The sequence below is a fragment of the Lottia gigantea genome, assembly GCF_000327385.1.
Source record: "Lottia gigantea unplaced genomic scaffold LOTGIsca_11, whole genome shotgun sequence".
NCBI lineage: Eukaryota > Metazoa > Mollusca > Gastropoda > Lottiidae > Lottia > Lottia gigantea.
This window is the reverse complement of record NW_008707001.1, coordinates 600,593-627,322: the sequence shown is the minus strand read 5'-3', so window position 1 is coordinate 627,322 and position 26,730 is coordinate 600,593. Positions and strand designations below refer to the sequence as shown.

Here is a 26,730-nt window from a genome sequence, read left to right as displayed (position 1 = left end):
ATACACCCTTTTTCAACATAAATGTAAAAATTCACATCGTAATATTAAGATTGCCCAAGAAATTATTGCTGACTTTAATTTTCAGTATTGCAGAATGCAGATTTCACGTCAAGAGTACATACAGTCTGTTTAACAGTACAGTTGCGTGATATCACACAAATATTGAGACCTGTACAAAAACTTGCTCTTTGAATTTATTAAAAAACGAAATAAAACCAACACAAAATCTAAATGTTTTGCCTGATTGGGATAATTGTGTTAGAGTGATGCCATTTTAAGCGTTTTTTCTCTCATTATTAATTCAGGAATTCTAATGAACGCGAGGTAGGGAAGTTGATTCAAACTTCAAAGTATACAATAACTCAGCCTAAAGATTTGAGTTTTTAATTATTTATTGATTTTCTGTTAATTATCTCCCCTGTAGTTAATTATCACGTGCTCATACATCATGATTGACAGAGAAAAATAACGAACCCAATTCCCGCCGGAATTATCTTCTGATTGAAACTGGTGAAATGCATGGTTTCTTCATGTGTATGGTGTATTGATGCTTGCATACTCTATTACTGACCTACAATTTTTTAGCCTTGAAATTAAATATGTCATGGTCAAATGTTAAACAAAGTAACGAGGCACCAGTAACAGAAACAACCAATTCGGTTGAATGACACCAATAATTACAAGCAAAATAAGACGATTCCGTCAATCAAAAATCTCGTCCAAAAGAGTAGACAGTATAGTAGTGGACTCCTCCAAAGAGAAGTACCACCAAGTGTTTCGATAAAAGTAAGCATGGTCTACTTCGTGTCATAAAAGGCTTCAGTTTAAGTGGAATTGTAAAACATACAGACGTCTGAAATGATAATAGACGTTCTAAGAATGATGCTTAACATATGTAGACCGAATCATCTCTCCTAATTTCCTATTTCGTCATCTCATCAATCAAACCTGTCATTATCTGATTCATACCATGACATTTATCTCATTTCATATTGATTATTCTTCCAGGTAATTCTCTGTGTCTTCAGGTGAATTGAATACCTGAGCTATACGGTGCCAGGTTGACTGACAGTCTAACAATAGACAATACCACAGAATAAATGAACCAGTATTAAACACATATTCTGGAAAGGTGTGAAAGACCGAATCGGAAATTATAAGAGTAAATCACTGTACAGAGAGGGGCCATGTTTAAAATATCATATTAATTGTGAAACAAGATTGATAACGGAAACATTATAGTTCTTAAATCTAAACTCTGAATATTAAAGTTATCTTAGAATTCTCTTCTACTGGATTATCTTTATCCTTGTAAAGGTAAAACAAAATATCAATTAATTTCACGTTCATATTGTTAATTACATTTATTAAAGATGTGTTTCGTTTTAGTGTCAAATTAAGCAAACTATTTGGTTAATTGGTGTTTTTAATGAATTATCATGTATTCTTAATCATGCCATTATGTTCTTATTGCATATAAATAATAGTTTTAACCAATCATAAAATAATAACTTTTTGACCTTTCTTGATCGGTCACTCATTGGAATTCTGCTGGTAATTCTCTTCTAATTTAGCCCATTATGAATTGATTATGTACATGTGAGACAAACTGGTATTTTCCAAGTCATTAGAACACCTCTACTTTCTATTCATATAAGTATAAGCATTTTCATTTTCATAAATAAAATAAGGGAACCCATCTTTAAATGTCATGATATGATCATCTTTGAAAACAACGTAATTATATACTCTGAATTTCAATGATATTTTAAGAATCTGTTCGACTGAAGTATCATTATTAATTGAAATATTATGAAATATGATTTTTCCATGATTACAATTTACTTTAGAGACTTCACATTGTTAATTACACCTATTCATGTTACAAAATGTTTACTTTGCTGTGAGATATGATGAGATTGAAACTAAAATAACGTCAGGAATGACCACGAACTGATAAATAATTCACCACACATCACATTAATATAATTGGTATATAAACCTGAGAGAAAATTCTGATTCTAGGTCCTATCTTCGTACTTTTATTAACCTTCTTTTATCATTGTGGCCATTCTGTTAACAATCATTTATTCTCTCGCTTCAGGTAACACGGAATCTTACGGAATTACAAGAATCGTTGTTTTATCATTGTAATCATTTATATTATGTAATAAAGCTCATCTATTCTCTCGTTTCAGGTAAAATAGAGCTTTAAAACAGTACCAGAACCATTGTTATAGAAACACAGATTAATACCACGGTTTTAAAGTAAGAATTGCCAATAACCTACGTCAAAATCAACTTTTGGGAATACTTCTGATATAATATGCAACGTCAATTAATGCGAGTTTTTCCAGGGAATGTGATTTTGGATTAATATACCAATTCAGTAATTACTGAGATTGACACGGAATCTAATTTACCTGTCTGCTTTCAGACAATATTTACTGTCCAACTACAAGGCGAGTTTGGTGTGAAAACAACCAGATTTAGTATATGATAATAGGATATAAAATATTTTGTGTTTTCGGAAGTTTTCAGTGACCAGACGTTACTATGTATAAAGTCTTTGAATTACACGCAAATGTTTGAATGTAACCGGATAAACGTGCGTGAAGCAAATTGAAAAATATCTACAATAAGGCAGCAGTGTTTTTCCACTACAAATAACACCATTTCATTAAAAAAAAAGTTTCGTGAAATAGACAGAAACTTTGGATATTCTGACAATAATACCAAGTGTAATAATAGTGTTTTCTAGGTTGATGCAATTTAGGTGAAGATCAGCTATCTAATGATTTGTTCAGTGATTAGGATCTAAAGTGTTATATTGAGGTTGAGGGCGAATAAAATCTGTAAGACGATTTACCAGAGTTATACATTGTGACATTAATCCGATTACATCCGTTGATAATTTAGTGTTTGTGTATTTATAGGTCTTTCGAGAGACTTTAAGATTTTTCTGTTCGTCAGAATGAGGACAATTGTGTGATATTACTCATCTTTATCAGAAATTACGACACAATCAAGTGACAAGCAAAAATAAGTCAACAACTAATTTTACAATGACGAATCTTAAATCTTCGAACATCAATTGTGAATAAAACTGTTATCAGAATGGACAGCTTGAAACTTGACAACAATGTCAAGCGACAGGCGACGTTTGAAACGGAACCGGCGGACACGGTTGTCGGTAGATCCATCAAGCGCGGTGACATAAATCTTCCTTTTATTGATGCCAACGCCGTGAAAAATGGCACGAAGGATCCAAAAGGGACTGTCAAACAGGAACAATTAAAAGTTGTCAAGGAAAAGGAACGTAAAGAGAAAGAGCTCCAATCTCTGAAAGAAAAAAAGGAAAAAGAGCTGAAAGCTTTAAAAGACAGAGAACTGAAGAAGGTGCAGCTGAATAAGATCAATCATGACAAGGGATCGAAAGAAACTGTCCAATCACAGAAGGACAAGGAACTCAAGGCCTTAAAAGACAAAGAAGCAAAGGCCAAGACGTCGAAGGATATAAAATCTGAAAAAGAAAAAGAACTCAAAGCTAAAAAGGAAGACGAATTGAAAGCTAAGAAAGAAAAGGAGCTTAAAGAACAACAAGAAAAAGCCACCAAGTTAAAAGATGAGAAAGAGAAACAAGTAAAAGCTAGTGAAAAGGGCAAGAAACTTGACCAAGCTAATCAGAGAAATGGAAATCAAAATGGCAACAAATCGACGTCAACAAAAGAAAAGGAAGGAGAAGGAAAAGTTGGATTTTTTCATAAATTAGGACGATCGTTGTCTCCGTCTAAAAACAAACAAACTCCCCCCGTAGACACTACCGACCCCGTGCCTTCAGCAAAATCCAAAACAAACCCCAGAGGAGACAAAACTCCACCCCAAGTACTCGTTGTGGACGACGATCGCTTCGCAGAGGTTCGCGTTGCGACTCCGACCGTTAAATCTTCAGAAGGTAAAGAAGAAGCCCCCCATTTTAAAGCCGCACCTCCACGTAAAAACAAAGATGACGACTCTCTCAGAAGTGAAACTAATCGAATAACAGAATCTCATAAAAATGACTCTGGTTCATTTTCGGAACGAGTGGACACACGAGCTAAACCGAGAGTAGTTCAATCCAAAATGGACGCTTGGATGAACGAAAAACGTGGATCACAAGGCTCTATCGATTCTCAAAGAATGCAAGCACTACGCAAACTCAATACAAATTCTCCGAGAAATTCTCTTCCGGACGACGAGGAGGTCCCTGTGATCAAAGACTCAAAAGCCGATTATCTTAAATCGAAAGGACCGCCTGAAAAAAGTCGGCGAAAGTATCCAGGTGATGTAAGCTCGTCTCTGGAAAGTGACATCGATAGCGCGCAAGAACCATACGACCACGTGCTAGCAGAACGCGATTGTCTTTTAACAGCCGAAGTTGCGTATAAAAGGCGGATTTACCAGTTAGAAGGTGAGACAAACCAGCTTGCTGAAGCCTTAGATAAACGGGACAACGAAATCAAGGAATTGAAGTGGAACATCGAGAATCCGTCTACTGTTACTGAGGTCTCGGTTTTGACCCAGAAACTTCAAAACGAGGTTGACAAGTTACAGCAGGAACTGGACGAGCTAAAGAAGGAGAAGAAAAAGTATAAAATCCTTCACCAAGATTCTGAACGGAAGATGACAGAGGTCGTCATAGAAAACGACGATCTTCGTGAAAAATTGATACTTTTCGAACAAGACAGGATTCCTCAAGTGGAAGATCTTCAAAAAGAGAACAAAAAACTGGAATCTAGCCTCAAACTACTCAAAACCAAACTGAAAGAATCCGAAGAACAATTTGATTTCCTGAAGAATGAGAACATTGAGATGTCAGGAGAGGTTAGAGCCAGACAAAATGAAGTTCAGGAGCTTCTTATCGCCTTAAAAGCTCAGAAAACTTCAGAACTCGAGATTCTTAAAGCCAAAAGTCAACTGGAAAATCGTCTACAAAAATTGGAAGGACTTGAAAAGGAACTAGCAGACGCCGTTGCTAAGACCGCCATTCTTGAAGCCGAGAAGGAACACGTGCAGTCGTTAATGAAAGAAAAAGAGAAAGAGGTCAAATCAATTCAGGATCAGTTGGATGCCAAGGAAAATGATGCCGGAAACCAAAATTTGGCGATTGAACTACAGAAGGAGGAAATTGACAATTTGAAAGAAGATATCGAAAAGTATAAAAAAGATTTGGAGAAAGCAGACGACATGAAGAAAGAAATCTCTGAACTGAAGGCCAAGGTGAAATCTCTCCAGTCGGAGTTGGAGGACGCTCAAGACAAGACTAAGAATCTGGACGAGGAAGTGGAAGAAGGAAAGAGGAAAATCAGCCGAATTCAAGAACATGTCCAGACGGCAGCGGAAACAAACGAAACGTTGCGGAAAGCCAAAAAGGATCTGGAAGCAACACAGAAAGAGAAAGTCGGAATTGAGACGGATCTGAAGATCAGCAAGGATGAAATTTCAAAACTTCAACAACAAAATATGGAACTGAACATCAAAATTGGTAACTTGAACGATCGGTTGAAATTCCTTGAAGACACCAATCAGAAAAATTTCAAAAAATCAAGAAACGCGGTAAATAATTCCGAGCCAGACGACAAACTATTAGAAGAAAACAGGCGCTTGAAATTGAAACTGGTCGAGAAGAATTTTGGAGAACTGACAGGCGAGGAGGATAAAAAGGCGCTGAGTTCTCGTTTGGAGAATCTGGAACGGAAACAAATTGATAACGATGTCAAAGTTCAACAACTTCAGGGCTGGGTGGATGAAATCTACACCGACCCATCGTCACACCGACAATCACCGGCCGTTAACCCACCGTCAAACGCGATCCCGAGGGTAGCTGTGGCTGCCCAAAGTGATAAAGGACCCACTCATAAAAATAAAAAGACTAAGGGTAAGAAAAATCGTGATACGTCTGTTGGTTTGCTCAATAAACAAGTCGATCCTCGAGTAACAGTGAGTCTCGGTGATATCCGAATAGAACGGCAGCCTAGTCGTAGTTCGACGCCGTCTTTGCCCATGATACAGGACATCCCGGAACAAACCCCGCTGTATAATAGTTATTTCTATATTTATAAACAAAAACAAAAACTGATGCGACAACAGCAAAAAATACGATGACCGCCAACAGTTTGTTAGAAAACTGATATCATACACTTGGTCTCGCTCCAAGACCAAAAGGATGGCCTAATTATGTAAACTGTGATCACTTGCCAATTGTTAGAATTGACAAATTTTCTAATTCCCTTTTTTTTCTTTGAATATCTTTAATTCGCCTCAACCTGGGAGTGGTTGGGAATTTTACAAAAGTAAGTGAGAGGTGACCATGAAAATGTGAGGGTTTTAAAGTAATGTCAAAGCTAATTCTAAATCTTGTATTGAAATGTTTTAATCTTGAATTGCGAAAAATATTATGATCCATCGCGTCCATTGGTGGGACTTCGTGTAATTATGGATATGATTACGTCATAAATCCTTTCTTCAAAAAGCTGGGAAGAAATCTGCCATGAAATAGAGAATTGGTCTTGATATTTCAAAGATTGTAAAGAGGTTTTCTTAACACTTTTAGCATCGATTTGCATCATTCCAATTTTATTTCAGATTTCTATGGTTTTGGTATTTCTCTAAAAGTTTAAAGGCCTTAAATGAAAAAAGCTTAGAAACCCCTTTACAATCTCGTTTTATTCCCCATTTGAATGGGAATAGTGTTATACTTAGTGCCAAATTATATTATTTTAGTCTCAAAGTGCTGTTTATCTGTGATATAGAGATAGTCGGACAAAGATATCCATAGACGATCATATAATAAACGCTCGTGATGCATGTCGTGTTTGACACAATGGACACAGAGTGTCAGTGTTCAGAAGGGGGTGGGAAAACTTGAAGCATATATTTTTTGTATTCCTTGTATCATTTGAAACATTATTTGATTGTCGTATGAATACTCTGTCTCTAAATAAAAAAGCACGTGCATAAATGTCTTTGACCGACTATTGGAGAACCAGTGTCCACAAGAATGGTTGAATGTAAACATGAAAGGGTTTGTAAAGAGATCATCTGTCATTCTTTCACGAAATGACCACATATCATTTCTTGGGCCATGTTCCATACTAAAAATCTCTTGTTATCTACCACTATTTTGGAATATCAAATTCTTCACTTGGAAAGAAGCCACTTTAAATATCTTTGGTAATGCTTTTTAAGATTACTTTCTGTAGGCGGGACAGTGCGCAGGAATAATCTCTTCACTTCAAAACAACACAGAATCTCTTTACAAACTCTTTTTGGTTTTCAAATTATTATTATTATATTTCTTCGTTGTAAAATAAACAAAATAAAGAAATCTTTTCTTGATTTTTAAATAAATAAAAATGTCAAAACCCATCCCGCTTCCTCGATATCCCGTGGGGTAAGGTCTACTTCTGTTAACCTTAAAGTGACCCTTACACCATAACAATCGACAATTTCGTACGATTACGAATAAGAACAGCTGTCGTTTCGAATGCGACTCTTGTGGAACTGAGTTCTGAGTTGTTAGTTTATAGGTTGATATCAAATTAAATGACAGAGCACAATTTTATGGCATAATATTCTTTTTCTTTAAAAATGTAAATTGTTGAAACGTCGTGTTCAATGAAAATGGGGTGTAGTAAGCTATGCCACAAAATAATGTTCTGTCATTTAAATTATAAATGATATTAATGGGAACATTAAAAAACAGTTACCAGATATAAACCTATTTATAGGGGCTCGTCTATTGTAGTCGAGTATCTATTCAACGTTATTCTAACAAAGCGGTAAGAGGCCATATACGATATATATCATGTACTTAAACAGCAATATAGGCCTATACATATCATGTATATCTGATAATCTATAATATTTAGGCCTCTTATTTGTCGCTTTTCGGTTGGTTGGTGTATATTACGTGTTAACGTCCGCTTACAGCTAACTGATATCACAAACTAGGTAGTTGTTGGTAGATGACAAGTTAACGTCTGCTTCCATCTAACTGATATCACAGACTAGGTAGTTGTTGGTATATGATAAGTTAACGGTCGCTTCCAGCTAACTGATATCACGGACTAAGTAGTTGTTGGTAGATGACAAGTTAACGTCTGCTTCCAGCTAACTGATATCACAGTTTATCTATTGCTCTGTCACCTAAGCCAGTGCTTTCATTGAGACTCGTCTCAATACACCCTAACACAGACTAGGTTATTGTTGGTAGATGACAGGCAGGGGGGGGAGGCAGAAGCGTAGAAACGCCACTGTCTGTCATTACATCACAGCAAAATAAAAATGATCAGCTATAAATCAAAACTGCCATCTCAACCGCTTTCAGTTTAGAAAAAAATGGCATCTTGTACTGAAACAGTTTATTCTAGTAAAAGTTCAAAGAATCCAGAATATCATAGAATTCAAAAATTAATTAAATCATTAAATCAGAAACTTTTACTTTTATAATTTACAACATACATCACTTTAAAAAATTAACGTGGTGGTCTGAATCCAACGTGATTAAAGGGACGTAACTCTATAACATGTGACCGTCCTTGACACTTGACCCCCATTAAAGGCAAAGTAGAATAAACCCGAGGACGAAGTGAATTTATTTTTAGATTAGCATGTTATCTTTATCTTTGTTGCATGTCCACCGACTTACTTTGTGAGGATCTAAATGACACCAGTTCAGAGCTGTTATTCTCTGGTTTGTGATTCTGTTTTGGCTGGTCCAGAGCAGTAAAATATCAGAGCGATAAGCAGTTGGTGCGACGATTCCTTATTCTGCGACTATTCATCAGTAAGGATCCGGTTCGCGAGTGAGGACGTTAATCAAGGACAGGAGTACCAAAGAAAAGGATCTGTAGCTCAGGATGTCAATAGATAAAACTAAAAGAATTGGACGATGGTATTTTGGAGGTTTAGCCAGTGCCGGGGCTGCATGTTGCACTCACCCCTTAGACTTGCTGAAGGTAAGTAGGATATGCAGTGTAGAGTAGCAAGACATTGTCAGTTCATGAATACACAGGATATAAAACTAGTTGTATTTTATTGATGGGTGGACATATTGTACCCAACATACATGATTCAGTCATGAATGAAAAGGAATGCATATTGACAATAATCCATTCTAGGCTACTCTACAGATGACAGGGTCATGGGGGTATATTTTGGGTTCTGTACCCAAGTACCTGTGTCAGTCATGGATGAGTAGACCTAGATATGCAGTTATACATTGAAATAGAATGCAGCCTATTCTACTGATGTAAAAGGCATTGAGTGCAAAATGTTATTCTAGATTATTTTTAAATCAAATGACAAAGAAATTTTAATTTTTGTATAATCAGTGAGGTCTTTGACCTAATTATGAAGTTTTTGAGCTCAATTCAAGATTTGTGTATGTATCGTATATATAAAGATTTGGATGTTTTGGAAAACACCGATAACAACCTATCAATCTATGGAGGAGAATCAGTGACCTTAGATATCATTGAATAAATAAAGACGACACTTGACCTCAACTAGCCCTTTGTATATCAATACTTATATTGACCTTGCATAATTTGCATAATCAGCAGTATCAGCGATAGTCTGTAATCAATATGAAGTCAAGGTTGACTTTGTCTAAGATTATTATATTTAATCAATCTGATGGCAAAAAATGTGTGAAATTTGCTATTTTTACCAAGAGGACCAGATTGATTTATGATATCTATATACTTTTTCGAAAGAATGTGGGGTAGCACTGCACCAAATATTCTCTAGTCTGAACTTCAAGAAGTGATCGTTAAGAGCCATGGTTTGCCATTTTCAAGGGCTGGTTTGGGCCCCAAAATATATGTATATAGTCTTCAGAAATATTAGACTTGTATGAAACTAATATGATTGACCTCCTAAAATAGCCAACCGAAGACTTTACATTTTAAAGTATGGTTATTTTTTTGTTTCCAGGTTCATCTACAGACACAACAGAAAGAGAAGATAACTCTAGTACGAATGGGAATCAAGGTGGTGAAATCTGACGGTATATTTGGTTTATATAATGGTTTAACAGCTTCTATTTTACGACAGGTATGGGTTGAATTTAAATCAGTCTGATTAGGAAAGTTCTTCGTTTTTTATTTCTTTGTAATAAGGGACTTGCCCACAGAACACGAAATATCCAGAAGACAGACCATCTTCAGTTTCCCCAGTAGAAAGTCCAGTGGAGATGCCAGCCTCTTGAGACTGGGGTTACATATAGCGTAAGGAAGGGGGGGGGGGGGAAACAGATTGACTTAAAGAAGAACAACTCTAAGGAAGTGTATAAGAGCATGGTTCATCTCTCTCATGAGAATAGAATTGATCGACTTATTTAGTGATTTTTTTAAGAATTAAAATGGGGTATTATTCGAGGGTACTGGCGCTGCCACTGAGAAAGTCACTAGAACCCAGTAAGTAACTTGATCAATGAATTTGACTGTCATGTGACTGATGTAATCAATGTTGCTAATTGATCTTTGTCATATTTGATCATATTATCACTGATATTTTTACCTAGATACTTGAGTGACATATTAACTAAACATGTCATACATTATATCACATTGTACCACAGTGTTCTCAGGACATACCTTTTACTGACCCTTGGACTGTTACTACTTAAATCTAGATACAATGATAGACGTCATGTCATCTGTCAGTGTGTCAGTTATATCACCTTGTCACTAGTTTATCACCTAGTTTTTTGTCTACTGATTGGTAATTAGGCTATCATACATTGCATATTTATTTTTTTATCATCAATCTTTACTTTAGGACCTAGGCCAGTGCTTTCATGAGACTATTTCCTCATCACCATGTATTTATGTGCTGATGCATTTTATGCATCCACCTTTACCTTAAAAAGGGCTCGTGTTTGTCCAGGGTTTTTAATATATAAGAAAGAAATACCATGGTTAATCTGTGAGGACTGCTATGCAATTATCGCTCCTTTTTTATCAGGCTTTGGACGAGATTTTTGGTAGCTTGAATGTTTTGCTTGTACCAGTAGAGATTTTTATAAGAGTCCATCAAATATTTTTTTGCAGGGTCAGGTCCTAATAGGGTGGGAAATTTTTAATGAACTGCTTACTGTTGAATTAGGGAGAACGTGATACACAATGACAATCAGAAACAGTGTCTATTTTTAATATAATGTTCTTGTGATTATCACAGTCAACAGCCTGTAAGATCAAACTCAATCACCTGGTGGACTGACTCCGGTATAAATTGCTAATTAGACATGATACATTAGACACAGGTTGCTAATTAATCTGACAGTGTCACACTCGTTAGTGAGAAGATAATTACAGAGTTAATTAGGATATAGCATGCTAATTAATGTATTTAACGATTTACTGTGAAAAACATCAAGTCCATGTCTTTAAATTGATTTAATTTGAACTCAATCTAATCAGAATAAGATTACAATTTCATTGATTTTATTACGGCGCTGTTAAATGGAAAAAGTGTCTAGTTGTTCGAATGGGACAATAAACCGAGGGTGTGCACGTTGAAGATCCCTCGACAGTTGGAAATTGAAAAAGAGCCGGCTAATGCCGCTGTCCTGGCAAAATTTCCCTCATTGCACCCTGCATTGCGTTGCGATTTTTTTTCATTTTATTATATTTCTTCCCCATTGTAATCTTACAAGTTTTCTACCACAGTCCTGTTCTAATGACATAATGTTTAACCAATCAAAGCATGAAATGTATGACCTGTTTCTTAATAATTTGTGGCTAGCATCAAATTATGGTACATTATTCAAATAACTGCACAAACAATACTCTCACACTAGAGTTTAAACCTACATCAATATGCCTGTACCTGTGCTTTCGTAACACTACTTAACACCAATGTTACAACCTACAATTCCTAAGAGGCTGTCATATTGCTCTAGTATTTAGAAACTTGTTTTAAATTGTATTTTCAGTTGACCTACTCTATGACCAGGTTTGCTATTTATGAAACAGTCAAAAAGGAATTAGTAAAAGACAATCAACCAATGCCATTCTACCAGAAAGTCTGTCTTGCAGGATTTGCTGGTGCCACTGGAGGTTTAGTTGGAACACCAGCTGATATGGTTAACGTCAGGTAAACATATGGCTGTTTCTTAATCAGGGCTTTTAAAAAATGCCAAAATACCCAACTGTTAGTGCTCTTAGATATTGAAATCAAGCTATGGTTAAATTTCTTGGGCTCATTTATATAAAACAGTGTAAAATTTACACAATATGCTGAATATAAGTGTGTTGTTATCCATTTGACACCCCTCAACTTTCTATTGAACTCTTCCTCACATGCATACTTTCTATCAATATGATACAGCATATGTATGATTGGTAGAGCCCATTTGTAACATTAGGGTTGTTTATTGTTGCTTGTCAAATTGCTAGTGAATACTGTCATGGTTTGGGTCATTTCTTTCAGAATGCAAAATGATATAAAACTATCCCCTGATAAAAGAAGGAATTATAAACATGCTATAGATGGTTTATATCGTGTATTTAAAGAAGAAGGGTTTTTACGATTATTTTCCGGAGCCTCGACTGCCAGTTCGCGAGCTGTTTTAGTTACTATAGGACAGGTTTGTCTATTAGTTATTTACTTTTGAAACAATGATGATTTATTATTAAAATACCACTGCTTTATAACTATTCCTTGAGAAATTAATTTTTGGTCTGATACTCTCAATCATTTTTCAGAATTTTTTGTGCTTTTTTCACTAAATGGTTGATAAATGGAAGATTTTTTTGATTTTTTCTCAGGAACAATAAACCACCATTTCCATTGATATTTGTAATTAGAATTATTCACATTTGATAATTTGTATTTTCAGTGTTATGATTTGTATTTGAATATTTCAGCTAGCGTGTTATGATTTGTATTTGAATATTTCAGCTAGCTTGTTATGATTTGTATTTGAATATTTCAGCTAGGGTGTTATGATTTGTAATTGAATATTTCAGCTAGCTTGTTATGATTTGTAATTGAATATTTCAGCTAGCGTGTTATGATTTGTAATTGAATATTTCAGCTAGCTTGTTATGATTTGTATTTGAATATTTCAGCTAGCTTGTTATGATTTGTATTTGAATATTTCAGCTAGCTTGTTATGATTTGTATTTGAATATTTTCAGCTAGCTTGTTATGATTTGTATTTGAATATTTCAGCTAGCTTGTTATGATTTGTAGTTGAATATTTCAGCTAGGGTGTTATGATTTGTATTTGAATATTTCAGCTAGCGTGTTATGATTTGTAGTTGAATATTTCAGCTAGCTTGTTATGATTTGTAGTTGAATATTTCAGCTAGCTTGTTATGATTTGTATTTGAATATTTCAGCTAGCGTGTTATGATTTGTAGTTGAATATTTCAGCTAGCTTGTTATGATTTGTAGTTGAATATTTCAGCTAGCTTGTTATGATTTGTATTTGAATATTTCAGCTAGCTTGTTATGATTTGTAGTTGAATATTTCAGCTAGCGTGTTATGATTTGTATTTGAATATTTCAGCTAGCTTGTTATGATTTGTAGTTGAATATTTCAGCTAGCGTGTTATGATTTGTAATTGGATATTTCAGCTAGCTTGTTATGATTTGTATTTGAATATTTCAGCTAGCTTGTTATGATTTGTATTTGGATATTTCAGCTAGCGTGTTATGATTTGTATTTGAATATTTCAGCTAGCGTGTTATGATTTGTATTTGAATATTTCAGCTAGCTTGTTATGATTTGTATTTGAATATTTCAGCTAGGGTGTTATGATTTGTATTTGAATATTTCAGCTAGCTTGTTATGATTTGTAATTGAATATTTCAGCTAGCTTGTTATGATTTGTATTTGAATATTTTCAGCTAGCTTGTTATGATTTGTATTTGAATATTTCAGCTAGCTTGTTATGATCAGATTAAAATGTTATTATTAAATTCTGGTATATTCCATGATAATTTAGTTACTCACTTCTCCTCTAGCATAATGGCTGTAAGTTTTATCACATTTATTATTTATAAACAAACCATTAATAATCTCAAGAACTTTCAAGCTGATCAGGGGTGGCTCAGTGAGTTAGACAATCACTCACTAACCTGAAGGTACAGGGTTCAATTCCGCCATAGGTTGAAATTATACCTGCCGATTTTTCAACTCAGTTCCCAATGCCAGTGATGCCAATGAGAGGTTCTGCCATGGCAAGTACAAGTTAAGTACTGTAGCTGATGAGCTGATTTTAATTGATATACTGAAAACTTGGTTTTGCACTGATAAATATTTAGACTTTGGGGGCCTGTATCATGATTAATACCAGTTACAGAATATTTAAATCTGCCAGTGGGTTTATAAACTTATTACTTGTTATCAGAAAAATGAAAATTAATCCACAAAAATTGTATTATGTATCTTCTCCTATTAGGGTACCATAGCAACATTTTTAACTCAACCATTAGATGTTATGAAGACTAGATTAATGAATGCTCCAGTCGGGGCCTATTCTGTAAGTAACTCATAAATTTTTCACTACCAAAATTCATTTGATTCATTCAGATTCAGATATTGAGTCCAGTATATTACCCAGCCCTTATTTCGGTGTCATGAACTATAGCCACACTCCCTTACAGATATTGGGGTGTCATGAACTATAGCCACACTCCCTTACAGATATTGGGGTGTCATGAACTATAGCCACACTCCCTTACAGATATTGGGGTGTCATGAACTATAGCCACACTCCCTTACAGATATTGGGGTGTCATGAACTATAGCCACACTCCCTTACAGATATTGGGGTGTCATGAACTATAGCCACACTCCCTTACAGATATTGGGGTGTCATGAACTATAGCCACACTCCCTTACAGATATTGGGGTGTCATGAACTATAGCCACACTCCCTTACAGATATTGGGGTGTCATGAACTATAGCCACACTCCCTTACAGATATTGGGGTGTCATGAACTATAGCCACACTCCCTTACAGATATTGGGGTGTCATGAACTATAGCCACACTCCCTTACAGATATTGGGGTCAAGTCATTGAATTAAGATCGTGCTGCTGTAATCAGGAAGGGGTATTTGGGGATGAGGGAGGGTCTCGCATTCCATAGACAAGAATAAAGAACAATTATTTATGTTATTTGTATAATTTGTAGGGTTTAGTATCCTGTGCTGTTGATATCGGTAAAAACGGTCCACTAGGGTTTTATAAGGTATGTATTTAGATTATTTATTAATAGACTTTCCAAAGGGACGGAGAGTCGAAAAATCGAATTGTGGAGATTAGAATTATCATTCAAAAGATGAACATGCCAAGATTAAATCCAGATTGAAGGAAATAGAGTAAGCTGATTGGATAATAAAACTCAATTCATAATCAATTTAATAATTGACCAATCAGATGACTAGAACACTAAAATCAGTTATTAGTTAATTTTTCTATTTGTAAAATCTGATAATGTGTGTATTTATATTTTCAGGGTTTTATTCCGGCGTTTATTCGTCTCGGACCACAGACTGTTATAACATTTATACTGTTTGAACAGATACGACTTCAGTTTGGTGACGACCCAAAAACTTAATATTACAATGTTTTACATAGTGTTATATAATACATAGTTCTATTTTCATTTTTATCAGTATTTATTTCTACGCAATATACAAATTATATTTTAGGAAATGACGTTAAATGTTTGCTTTACTAAATAGATCTCAATTTTAGATCAATTTAATTCGGATTGTATTAGTGAATTTGAACGTGCATACTTTATGAATAATTGCCGAATTGCTTTTAGCTACCAATTATTTTTTTAAACTACGCTTTTTTTTTTAAAGTAATTGCAAACACATCCAAAAACTTACAATAAATTGAAATTGGAATGAAAGTTAATGTTGATGCTTTTTAGAGTTTGAAATTATAAATTGCTAATTTATTTTCGTATTTCAATGGTTAATATTTATATAGAGTGAAAAACATACTGAGAAAAGTTTTAGATTTTTGAATGGATAATTTCATAGTAATGTATCTACACATGGTTACGCTGCCTGCTTCAACCAAAATCTTTTATACACACGTTTTTGTTTTAAAGTTTTAAGCTGTACAAGACAGCATGCCATATTGACTCCATTTTAACAAGGACTATCACACAACTCTGTAATGTCATTCAGGAATATTTATTCAGAATTTCTAATTTCTTGCAGTTTATGCAAGTTCTACTTTCATATTTTGTCTAATTTTAAAAATCCCAAATGTGATTGTATCCTGTATTTTTAATATTTATTAGATTGTTAAGAATTATATTGATAGAGATTTCTACTGGTTCTTATTGCTGATTAAAATTCAGGATTAGTTGTTTCATTTTGTGTTTTTCTGCAGGTTATACTTGCCATGAAACAAAATGTCCAGGGCTCCACTCTTTAAAAACCTTATGATCAATTTACGAGTGATATTTCTCAATGTAATATTACACACTTACAGCAAATTTCTATCATAAGGTTTTTTGAGAAACGGGGCTACAATTGCATTTTAATCAGAGAGTATCACAGTATGGCAGTGTGGCAGTGTATTGTGTAAATGTATATTTCTGAAGCAGCTCTATTTGCTGTTTTTATGACAGTTTTTATTTGTTATTGTATTTGTTTATAATCTTAGAGAATTGTTTTTATGATATATAAAAAGGTTTGAGACCTATCTGAGGGTTATTTATTGTGGTAATCATTGAATGATTTAGAAAGTTTGATTTGATAAGTTTATCTTTTATTTTAGTGTATTACGATATTGTGACTGCATCTTAATGTTGAAAACAGATTTTACAATATCAAAGGTTTGAGACCTTTCTGAAGTTTATTAATCATGGTAATAAGAATCATTGAATGATTTACAAAGTTTGAATTATTTAAATATTTTACGATATTGTGACTACTTCTTTATCTCGAGAACTAATTTATAATACAAACGAGGTTTGAGACCTTTCTGAGTTTTGTATATTATTATTAATCATTGAATGATTTTGAATATCACCTTTTTAGTACCAGTAAGCAGTAATTAAGAGTCAACCAAAGATTAAAAGCTCACTTATATCCATCATCCATCTAAAGAAAAGTCTTTTGAAATCCCCGAGTTTAAACATTTGGTATAAAACTAGAAATTTTTATATTTTAAACTTGTTCTACAATATTTTTATCAAATTTAATCACAAGGTTTTATTTGGATGTTAATATATGAAGAGCTTTAAAAGTCAGCTATTTTTATGTTTTTATGTAGGTTTTACTAAATTCTTTTGTTTTTTTATTATGATTTCCAAAGAATGGTGACCGGTTTGATTTTGTTTGTTTTAGATGAATGGAGTTTTACGTCCTACGATTTTTAGATAGTGGGTCTTCCTTTTCATTTTCTTGTCTTCGCATGATTGGCTTAAATTAGTTTGAATCTTTTCATGTCATCATTTGTTACAGTAGGACTTTAAATTCACTTCATTTGTTTATTTTAAATCATCAGTAGGCCTCGGGGTCATTTTCTTGTTCTGTTACTTCAGAAATCCAGTCAACTGATTTGTAGATCACCAGGATCAAATTGATACATCGAAAACTCGTGAATAGCCATGATTTTTTCCCAATCATGTGAGCTACAGAGGGTATTATTAACTGATAAACACCGCGTCACAAAATACTGTCACAAAAAGAGGGTAGAAATTTGATTGGTTAAAGCAGACGTCAAAAGGTTAATTTGACAAACACTCAAGAGGGCTGTTGTTAGACCCTAACTGAAGTTATAGTATTAATAAAATCTAATAGGAAAAACGCAATGAAAGTTTAGTCTGTTTTCAATGATACTGAATTTAATTCGTGTGGTCAATTGATTTTTAATAAACACAAGATTGTGATCTGTTTATGTTTTTAAGGACAAGATTTGGGTTATTTTGTGTGATTATTTAAGTATTAATATATAATTATAGTAGATTTTAGTGCTTATAGATATATTGATTGTCATGTCAGGTAGACAATGTGGGTTTTGTTGTTTTTATTTTGCCCCAATGGCTGCTGCTACAAGCAATAACAAAGATAAATATTGAAATAAAATAAGTATGAAATTTATTGTAAAAAGTAAAATTATAGTAAATGAAAGAATTATTTAGTAATTTTATAAAATGAACCAAAAATAGATAAATGGTGCCTAAATTAATATTGTTTTTTGATACCAGGGTAGAAATGGTGGGGGTTTAATCTTTATAGCAAGACTGTGAGGATTGGCAAGGTTTGGATCTTGCTGTATAAACAGTGTTACTTTTGCATTGGTCTATGCATTTTCAATCAGATCTCTGGTGAAGTCTTAACAAAAATTTGGATGCTTCCAGAGAGAGGCTTAACTCAGGGGAGTAAAAGTTGTAACTTTGTACTAATGAAAAGCTACAAAAGCACAGACACAGGACTTATAAGACTTGGGAGTGGTATGGCTTTAACTGAAAAAAAATAAGACTGGAATAGCTTAGTGGATACCGAGTTGGATTGTCGTCAGCGAGGCAACTAGATTAGGTGCTGTTGGTTCGAATCCTCCTCAACTTGAGAAAAATTCTGATGCATGTGCCAGTGCTTCCGGTGTCGGCTTTAATACCTAACAAATGAAAATTTTGTGATATGCTAAACAATAACAAAATTCATCTTATAATGTTGTTTATTTACAAATTATTTACTATTTCATTAATAAACAAAATCTGTTGCCATGACGGCATGAGACTAACTGTTGCTATAGCAACATTATATATACAATAGATACAGTAACAAATAAATAAAACAGATTTCATTATTTTGGGGGTTAATTGACGGCTGTGAATTTTTGGTTTGATGAATCTTAAGTAGAGGAAAATAAGTTACGTAATGTTTTTTTTAAACCACCAGCAGCTTCTTGACAGACAACATAATTTCTTGGTATATTGGTTTACCCAAGGGGCTGGTGAAGTAGCCATTACAAAATAACGTCACAAAATGTTAACGCCATATTATTAAGTCATATTACTTGACGTTCAGGGTGTTTTATTTTATTCACAAAATTTCAAAGATACCTAAAGTTAAGTTTCTACAGGTTTCACCTTTGTATCTCTATGGAGATGAGTAAACGAGAGTTCCTTCCCTTTAAGTCCACTTCAAGTTTTGTAAACAAGGAATTTCTTTCCAGTGAAGTGTATTTCCAAACCATTCTTAACTATATTTAATCTCAAAATACAATTCATTAAATACATACCCATCTTATTTATAATTTGAGATATTCCACTTAATTTCAAACATGCAAAATTCCATAGCTTTCAGATTTAAAACTTATTGAATTTTTATTAATTTTACCTGAATTTGATAGTTTAGCCATAATTTATCTGTACAAATGAGTTTCAGTGAAGTGCAGAAATTGATTACAAAACACAATAAAAACTAATCCATTACGAAAAAAATCTTTCAAATCGAAAAAAATGTTTTGAAAGATTGACAAAATGGATAATTTTGATGGAATTTTTGAAAACATGAATCACAAAATATGAATTTAAGCCAAAAATGTGAACAGATATTATTTCTGATAAGGTACAGATAAAACCCGTACTGGAGAAAAAAAGGCAACTTTTTCCAAACCTGAAGAAATTTGCCCTAAAAATTTATTATTGACAAATCTAAAATTTACAGAAATTTGGGAAAGTATAAATTCACATGTACATTTTTAACTTTTAGCCTTGTCATCAGTAATTCATTAATCCATAAAGGGATGTAACTCTGTTTGATTAATCAATTCCCATCTAAACAGACATTTTCTGTACAGTGGGCTGCCAGTTTAAATAAATAACACAGTAGTCCATTGGCTAGAATTCTGCATTATGATTAATTAATTTTCCGGTAAAGCTAGAAAATGTACAAATTTTAACACATTAAGAGCTTGTTTATAGACAGTAAAGAATACCAAAAAAATAAATTAAATTCAAAAGAGAAGCACAAATGATAGGAAAACTTGTATTTTGATTTTCGATTTACCCGAATTATCAATATCAGTCCCATTCAAGACCAGACCAGACATTCGGAGGGTGTAAAATATATTTTTTAGATCGGAGAAAACATTTTCTCACCACCCTCTAAACTCGACACCATGGAAAAATAATATCAAAATTAGTTTGATTTAAATACTGTTTCTCCAAGACTTCTACATCCCTTTACATTACGTGAACTCTTCCACTCATACATCACTATTATATGTTTGGAATAGTTCATTAATAACATAAAGGGGTACACTTTTCCAGTCTAAGCCTTGAAATTTATTATAAAAATGTATAAAAATTCATATTAGCATTTCATCATCCAATCAAAATGATGGATTTCGAATCTCAACCAATTAAATTCATTGAAAAAAAATTGTAATACATGCTATATTCGATTAGTTGTAAATAAAAATTAGCTGGAAGCAGACGTATAAATAAATAAGGCAAATTACTGAATATATTACTCCACTAGATAAATCCTTACACAATAACAAGTAGTCCAGCAGTATTAAGGTGATGTAACAATGTTTATCCTTATAAGGAGATGCATATCACATGTTCAGGTTCTGTTTAAAATTGGAAGTATCCTGGAGTTCAAGAGAATTTGGAAGATTTTTCACAAATTTCAATCCCATCATTTTCAACAAAACTTATCCATGCTGAATATTTGTATCACTATCCATAAAAAGTTATCCAAAATTTCTGAAGAATTTTGTAGAATTATTTTCTTTTATGAAATAAACACTTTATTCAAGATCCATACTTCCTTTCTATGTATTCACTTTAACTTTGATTTGTCCAAACATTTTCAGATATATTCCAATTCACTATATTAGATATAGTTTTTGATCCGTCGTTTGTAACAAGGACTTTATAATTGGGTTTAAAGATGGTTACAGTTGTCCTTTCTCCTATGTTTTCCAAAATTCTTCTCTCTTTCAATCAGATATCACTTTAGATCATTTCCTTACACAACGTCTGAATTTTCAGTACTCCGATAAATTCCATTCCAAGAAAAAAGTAGGAATCTCCATTTTATTTCATTTCTCACTCTTTTAAACTTTGCGGAAACTGTTTACAACATCTCCGAAGCAGACAGGAAGTTCCAACACGAGATCGTTCCTTTGATATATATACGCATTTTGGCACAATGGTATTAATAACAGAACAATGTTTTAACACTGTACAATTATCTCCCTTTAATCAGCACTAACACTATACTGTAACCATAGCAACTAAAGGCAGACGTTAAAATTAATCCAGCACAAAATTTTTCACTTCTGCTAAAAATTAAATAATTGATGAAAGACGCAACAAAATGTTAAAAAGAGATTCATTGGTTCATTCTTTCTGTTTGAGTTAAAATGCACCAATTAGAACAAAGCTTGCTGCCACAAAGTTTTTAAAAACAATAACAAGAGTTGTCTCCCATCAATCAACCAACATGGCGTCCAGCTCTTCGGTTAAATCTTGTAACATATTGTCAATATCGGATAAAACATTTCCCGTTTCTGTTGGTCGCGATGGTTTCCTAAAAGAGAAATTATCATTGATGAACAAACAGGAACAATATTTTAAATGCAAAATAATCTGACAAATCAAACGTAATCAAACATACAATGTTTTGCAGAACATGCGAATTTATGAAGTTATATCTTAATCAAAATTCAAAAGTTCTATCACTGGACATTTAAAACAAATCCAAAATGATGACCTAATATTATGATCATGATTTAGGCCAGATGAAAACATTATCATCTATTGAAAGTTATCAAAGTATGAGTATTCTGTCACATTTTGACAAATAAATATTCATGGACGAGCCCAACTTTTGCTGATGGACTGTGGTCGAAAAAATATGTTTATATTTGGAAGTACAAGACAAAAATGAAATTTTGAGTCTAAATTAAAACTTACGGTGAAGAAGGAGCTGGGGCAGGAGGAAGTTCTTCTTCTTGTTGTATTGATGGTGTAATATTGTTGCTAGGTAACCCAGGTTTGTTGCCAGGTACAGGGGGTTTCTTTATGCCTGGAATAAATATTGAATACGAATAAATGAAACTTAATTGGCAAAGTGACACAATGTCAGTGAGCCAGCTTTGTGCTAAATCTTAACATTCAATGTAAGAGCTTTTCCCTTGTACAACTAACCTTTAATGATATCTACTACCCACTGGCTCTCAAAAATCTTATGATGAAAATTTGTTGCAAGAGAGGGATTAACAAGAGAGAAATAACCCCTTTAGGACAAAAAATGAATCGTGAATTTCCTTGTGAAAGGCACAGTTCAACACCTGGACCAATAGAATTGTAGACGCAGTCACCTGTTAATCTGAAGTAAAATTGTGAAGGAGTTTCTTGGATATCCCATCAGATGTTTGCTGTTGGAAAGTAGCCCAAGTTCAGACAGACAAAACATGTATAAGGTAGGACAATAAAAATTCTGTCAAGAAAGTAAAAAAAGTTATTTACCTTTTGGAGGAACAACTGGTGCTGATCGAGACATGACATTGTTTGGTTTAGAGAACGGTACCCCAGGTCGGAACGGTGCCTTACAATTATCATCAAACATGTCCGAATTGAGATCCAGATTTCGCTCCCCATCCATTCCATCCAATGAAGTCACAATTGAAGGTTTCACGGGAGTGGCTATCCTCTGTTTTATCGTGCCAACATTTTCGTTAGCAAATGGAAGTGTGTTGGAATCCCCACTCGATGTTGAGGTTGTTGAATCGAAACTTGAGGTAGAATCACTTCGTTTTTCAGTAAAATTCGCCTTCACAAATTCTACGTCTGTCATTTTATCTCGACCTTGAGGTCTTCCAAGGTCACGCACGGGTGAGATAGGATGACGTAACTGTCCACCGCTGAACGAACGATCTGAATTCAGTTTCTCATTAAATGATTGGCTTAAATCTTTCTTCACTTTGTTTTGTACCACAAATTCTGGTGGTTTCTGGTTTTCTGTTCTACTAGGTATCCCATAATTCCTGATTTTAGGTGTAATGATATCCATGGCAATGGGCGGAGGAGGAGGAGGAAACTCCTCACCATCTGATGATAATGTATCTTGAGCAGGCTCCTCGTCTCGTTTCTTTCCAAAACGTTCTGACAAACTTTTCACACAATCTGCAAAATTCTGCGGCTGGACCTCTGGCGTCTGCTGCTGTGGAGCAACAACGAGTTGCCGTGGTTGCGGAGTAGATAATGCTGGTTTCGGTGGCGGTGTTGGAGTTGTGATCACCTGTTGCGGTTGGTCAATTTTCTTATGAACAGGACTGGGCTTATTTTCCATGTTCACACTTAATGGTCCGTCTCGAATTGAGTTTGTGCGTTTTGGAGGAGGGGGTGGGGCCTTCTTGGTGCGTCCTGTTGGTGAGGGTGTTTGTGATGTCATTTCCTGATTGGTTGCAACAAATAACGGGCTGGAAGGTCCTGGAGTCACAACAGTAGATGATTTTGGCAAGACAAGGGGTTTAGGAGCTTTAGGGGGAGCCACTGATGGGGTGTCGTAAATGTGCTCCTTCTGAGTTTTGGAAGTTCGTTTAAGAGTGCCTCCAGCATATTGAGAATTTGTCCCAGGAATCTGATTTTCAATTTTCATTCCGTCAGAATTACATTCTGATTCGTGTTTTTCCAGTTCCACGAAATCTGGTGAGTCTTCTCTACTTGAGCGTTTTGTTTTAGCAATGATTTTAGCAACCGGTTTCGGTTTCACTGCTACCTTCGGAGCAACAGGTGCGACAGCAATGGTTGGTCGAGAGGGCTCGGGGTCAATAAAAACATCCGAACTTTCAGACGTTTTCCGTGTCATTGTTCCTTGAAATGAACGATAACTGATTGGCTGACCTCCCATGTCAATTCCTTCCGATACTGGTTCCGAATTACTCGTACTTGTCCTAGAGGGATTACGATTCACTTGAATAGCCACTACGTCTGGTTGATAACCATTAGAGTTATTTCCCTTTTCACCGCCTTCTCTAGACGGAGGTAATCTTGTTTCACCACTTCCTCCACTACCGATTGTACTTATGCTTTCACCTGACGACGATTTTTTAGGAATTGCTCCCAGAAGTTCATGATGAACGGGTAACTCTGACGACCAACGCCCAGTCGCGTTTAATGGAGGCGGAGGTTCGAGTAATTCTGTGGAACCATGACGTTGATCAAGGGAAGATAATCGTTTCCCGCCACTCGATATTCTTTTTAATCTTTCAATAGCTAGAATTATCTTCTTCTGGTGACCTGAAAAGAAAAATAAAGATTATAAGACTCACTCAGCAATTTAATATTCTATCAAAAAGCTAACTCTGACCAAGTCTAAATCTATCCTCTTTAGCAGATCCTAAATCCATCCTAATTCAGGGTAAAGTAAAGTTGTAAACTGATGGGCAGGCCTTTTGACATCTTTAACCATTTAATATTCGATAAAAATTACAACTGTTTTAACTCATTGTTATCTCATAAATAAGTTCAGACCGCGTAAAACAATCACTTTATTTCATGATCAACCAGGGTAAGCAAGTTTGGAATGAAAACAAGTTAACAAGCGTGTCAAATGTCAAATCATCTTCTTGACACCCTAAACCATTTAATGGACTTACCTATACTTCATCAGCATACCACCATCCCTATGTATGTTTAGTTGAGTTCATTTTAACATAAGGTGTCTATTTGTTGATGTGAATTAATTCAATGGCACAACTTATCCAGAATGTCACATAACAATTCTTTATTATCTGAATGTAGTATCTACTGTTCTACTAGTTATAATTCATGCAAAACTTTTTCAGAAAAAGAGTCTATCTTACCTAATTTTTTAATTCCTATTTCTTCTAAATCTTCCCAAGTAATTCCAGTAACATATTCGATATCATCATACTCCTGACGGATAAGGGTGTCGTAATATTGTCCTAATCCCAGTAGATGGAGCCACTCCATCAAATCATTGGGTTTAAAATCAGGGATGCCATCACCTATATTCAGCCGGGCTATTTCAGCTTTTAAACGTTTCCGATGAGATGGTTTTGTTATTCCTATAGCGGTTAAATCCTGAAATTAGTAAGGAAAAATGATTTTAGAAGGAAAGAAATAACCATTTTTTACCAGGATGACAACTTGGGTTCAGGAGAATAAGAGGAAAGTTGTCATGGTTACCAGATTAACCTCCCTGACCATCATTAAGTGCATCAAAGCAAATTATATAGATTCCAGACCTGTCCTCTTTTGAAGTTTGAAATTATTTAAAGCATTGAATATCCAAGTTCAGTGAAAAACAAGATACATCAATACGCAAAATGTTTACACCTCTTTCAGAATTTCAGCCAGGGAATGTGTTTTAAACTCTTTAGGAGTGAAATGAGTTCAGTGCTATAATTTCTGAAAATCTGTAATGTAGAATAAGTCCTACCTCTGGGGTCATCCTAGATATAGTTGGCATATCGTATCCGGCCTGTTGAAAATTACTGTAATATTCTTCGTAGCGTAGATCGTGGAGCCAGGCGTGGAGTACCTCATGATCCTGGAAAATAAATTAACATCAATAGTAAGGATGGGATACATCTGTATTGAACTAACAACTGATTTATATTTAGTGAATATGTCGCAGAAAACCAGTTGTAGAAAGAGATGAGGATGTTAACAATCAAAAAATAGCAGTCACCAAAAGATTGAGCATTGAAGGATATGAAAACAGCTGCCAATTAATTGGATGAATGGATATATAAAGCATGATGCTGGTCTGAAGGACTGAGATGGGAATAGCATCTGGTCGTTTGGAAAACACAATGATCCCTGGCCATGTGTGTACAGACCTTGCACAATCCCTCAACAAAAGGAAATCAAAGAAGGGTAAGTTTATGGTACTGTCTATACAAAATTTCCCCGATTGAACACTTCATGGTCCTAATTGGAGTTGAATAGTAGGTTGTACAACTTCCATTCATTTTAAGGAGACTGAAAAGTTTCAGCAATGATTAAAAGAAACTGAAAATAACTTACTGGTACTCCAGCCTGGAATAGTTCACCAACGTTGATATTGCTGGTTGATCCAGACTCCTCTAGACGATCAAGACTACCTAGACTAGAACTACTAGTACTGTGGTAACTCTGACGTGACGAGACACCTGATTCATAACTCTGACCTGACAGACGATGTTGGTTGTTCACGTGTACGTTCACTAGGTTGGGAATCTGAAATTCAAGCAAAATATTCAAAATTTTTATCCTCACGGTAGTTTGTATGTGTTTGGTCACGTTTGAAATTCATGGTCCTGGACGTCTGTTAAAATATGTCAGTAAATTATCCCAGGGTGGTTTGTATCAGATCATATTTGTCTGGAGCTTCTTGAAATTAATGAATCTATCAGAATTATGTCCATTTGTTTGGCTGTATTGGGTCACGTCTGACTGAAGCTCAAAAGCTGGAAATATTATGACAGCACCAAAAATCACACCTAATTTTATAAATGAGCTGTTCCAATCATATATATACAGTATTTAATTGATAGAAAGTATGCATGTGTGGAATAGTTCAATAGACAATTTAGGGGTGTCAAATAGATGACTGACACACTATATCCAGCCTTGAAGCTGAATGTTTGATTACTGCTGTGACGTTCGTGATATAAACTATCTATAATAGTCAAAGCGAATGACATCAGTAAAGTAAGATAGTAGTTCT

General features: G+C 34.5%; 3 protein-coding genes across 3 annotated transcripts; 2 read left to right on the top strand and 1 right to left on the bottom strand.

The window, feature by feature from the left end:
- Nucleotides 1–3,117: 3,117 nt before the first annotated feature.
- LOTGIDRAFT_156349 (hypothetical protein) lies at nucleotides 3,118–6,651 on the top strand (the record flags this gene model as incomplete). Its single annotated transcript, XM_009047021.1, has 2 exons — nucleotides 3,118–4,863; nucleotides 6,625–6,651. The coding sequence occupies 2 exons, from the start codon at nucleotides 3,118–3,120 to the stop codon at nucleotides 6,649–6,651; spliced, it is 1,773 nt and encodes a 590-aa protein (XP_009045269.1).
- Nucleotides 6,652–8,900: 2,249 nt separating this feature from the next.
- Nucleotides 8,901–15,747, top strand: LOTGIDRAFT_211907 (hypothetical protein; the record flags this gene model as incomplete). Its single annotated transcript, XM_009047020.1, has 8 exons — nucleotides 8,901–8,999; nucleotides 9,979–10,098; nucleotides 11,981–12,141; nucleotides 12,478–12,634; nucleotides 13,937–14,029; nucleotides 14,457–14,537; nucleotides 15,195–15,251; nucleotides 15,519–15,747. 8 exons carry the CDS (start codon nucleotides 8,901–8,903, stop codon nucleotides 15,618–15,620), a joined length of 870 nt encoding a protein of 289 aa, XP_009045268.1. The 3' UTR covers nucleotides 15,621–15,747.
- Nucleotides 15,748–24,246: 8,499 nt separating this feature from the next.
- LOTGIDRAFT_97537 (hypothetical protein) lies at nucleotides 24,247–25,569 on the bottom strand (the record flags this gene model as incomplete). The annotated part of the gene is made up of 3 exons (XM_009047019.1): nucleotides 24,247–24,293; nucleotides 24,860–25,100; nucleotides 25,459–25,569. Coding segments are annotated over 3 exons (399 nt in total), but the record flags the coding sequence as incomplete, so codon positions are not given.
- Nucleotides 25,570–26,730: the final 1,161 nt, after the last annotated feature.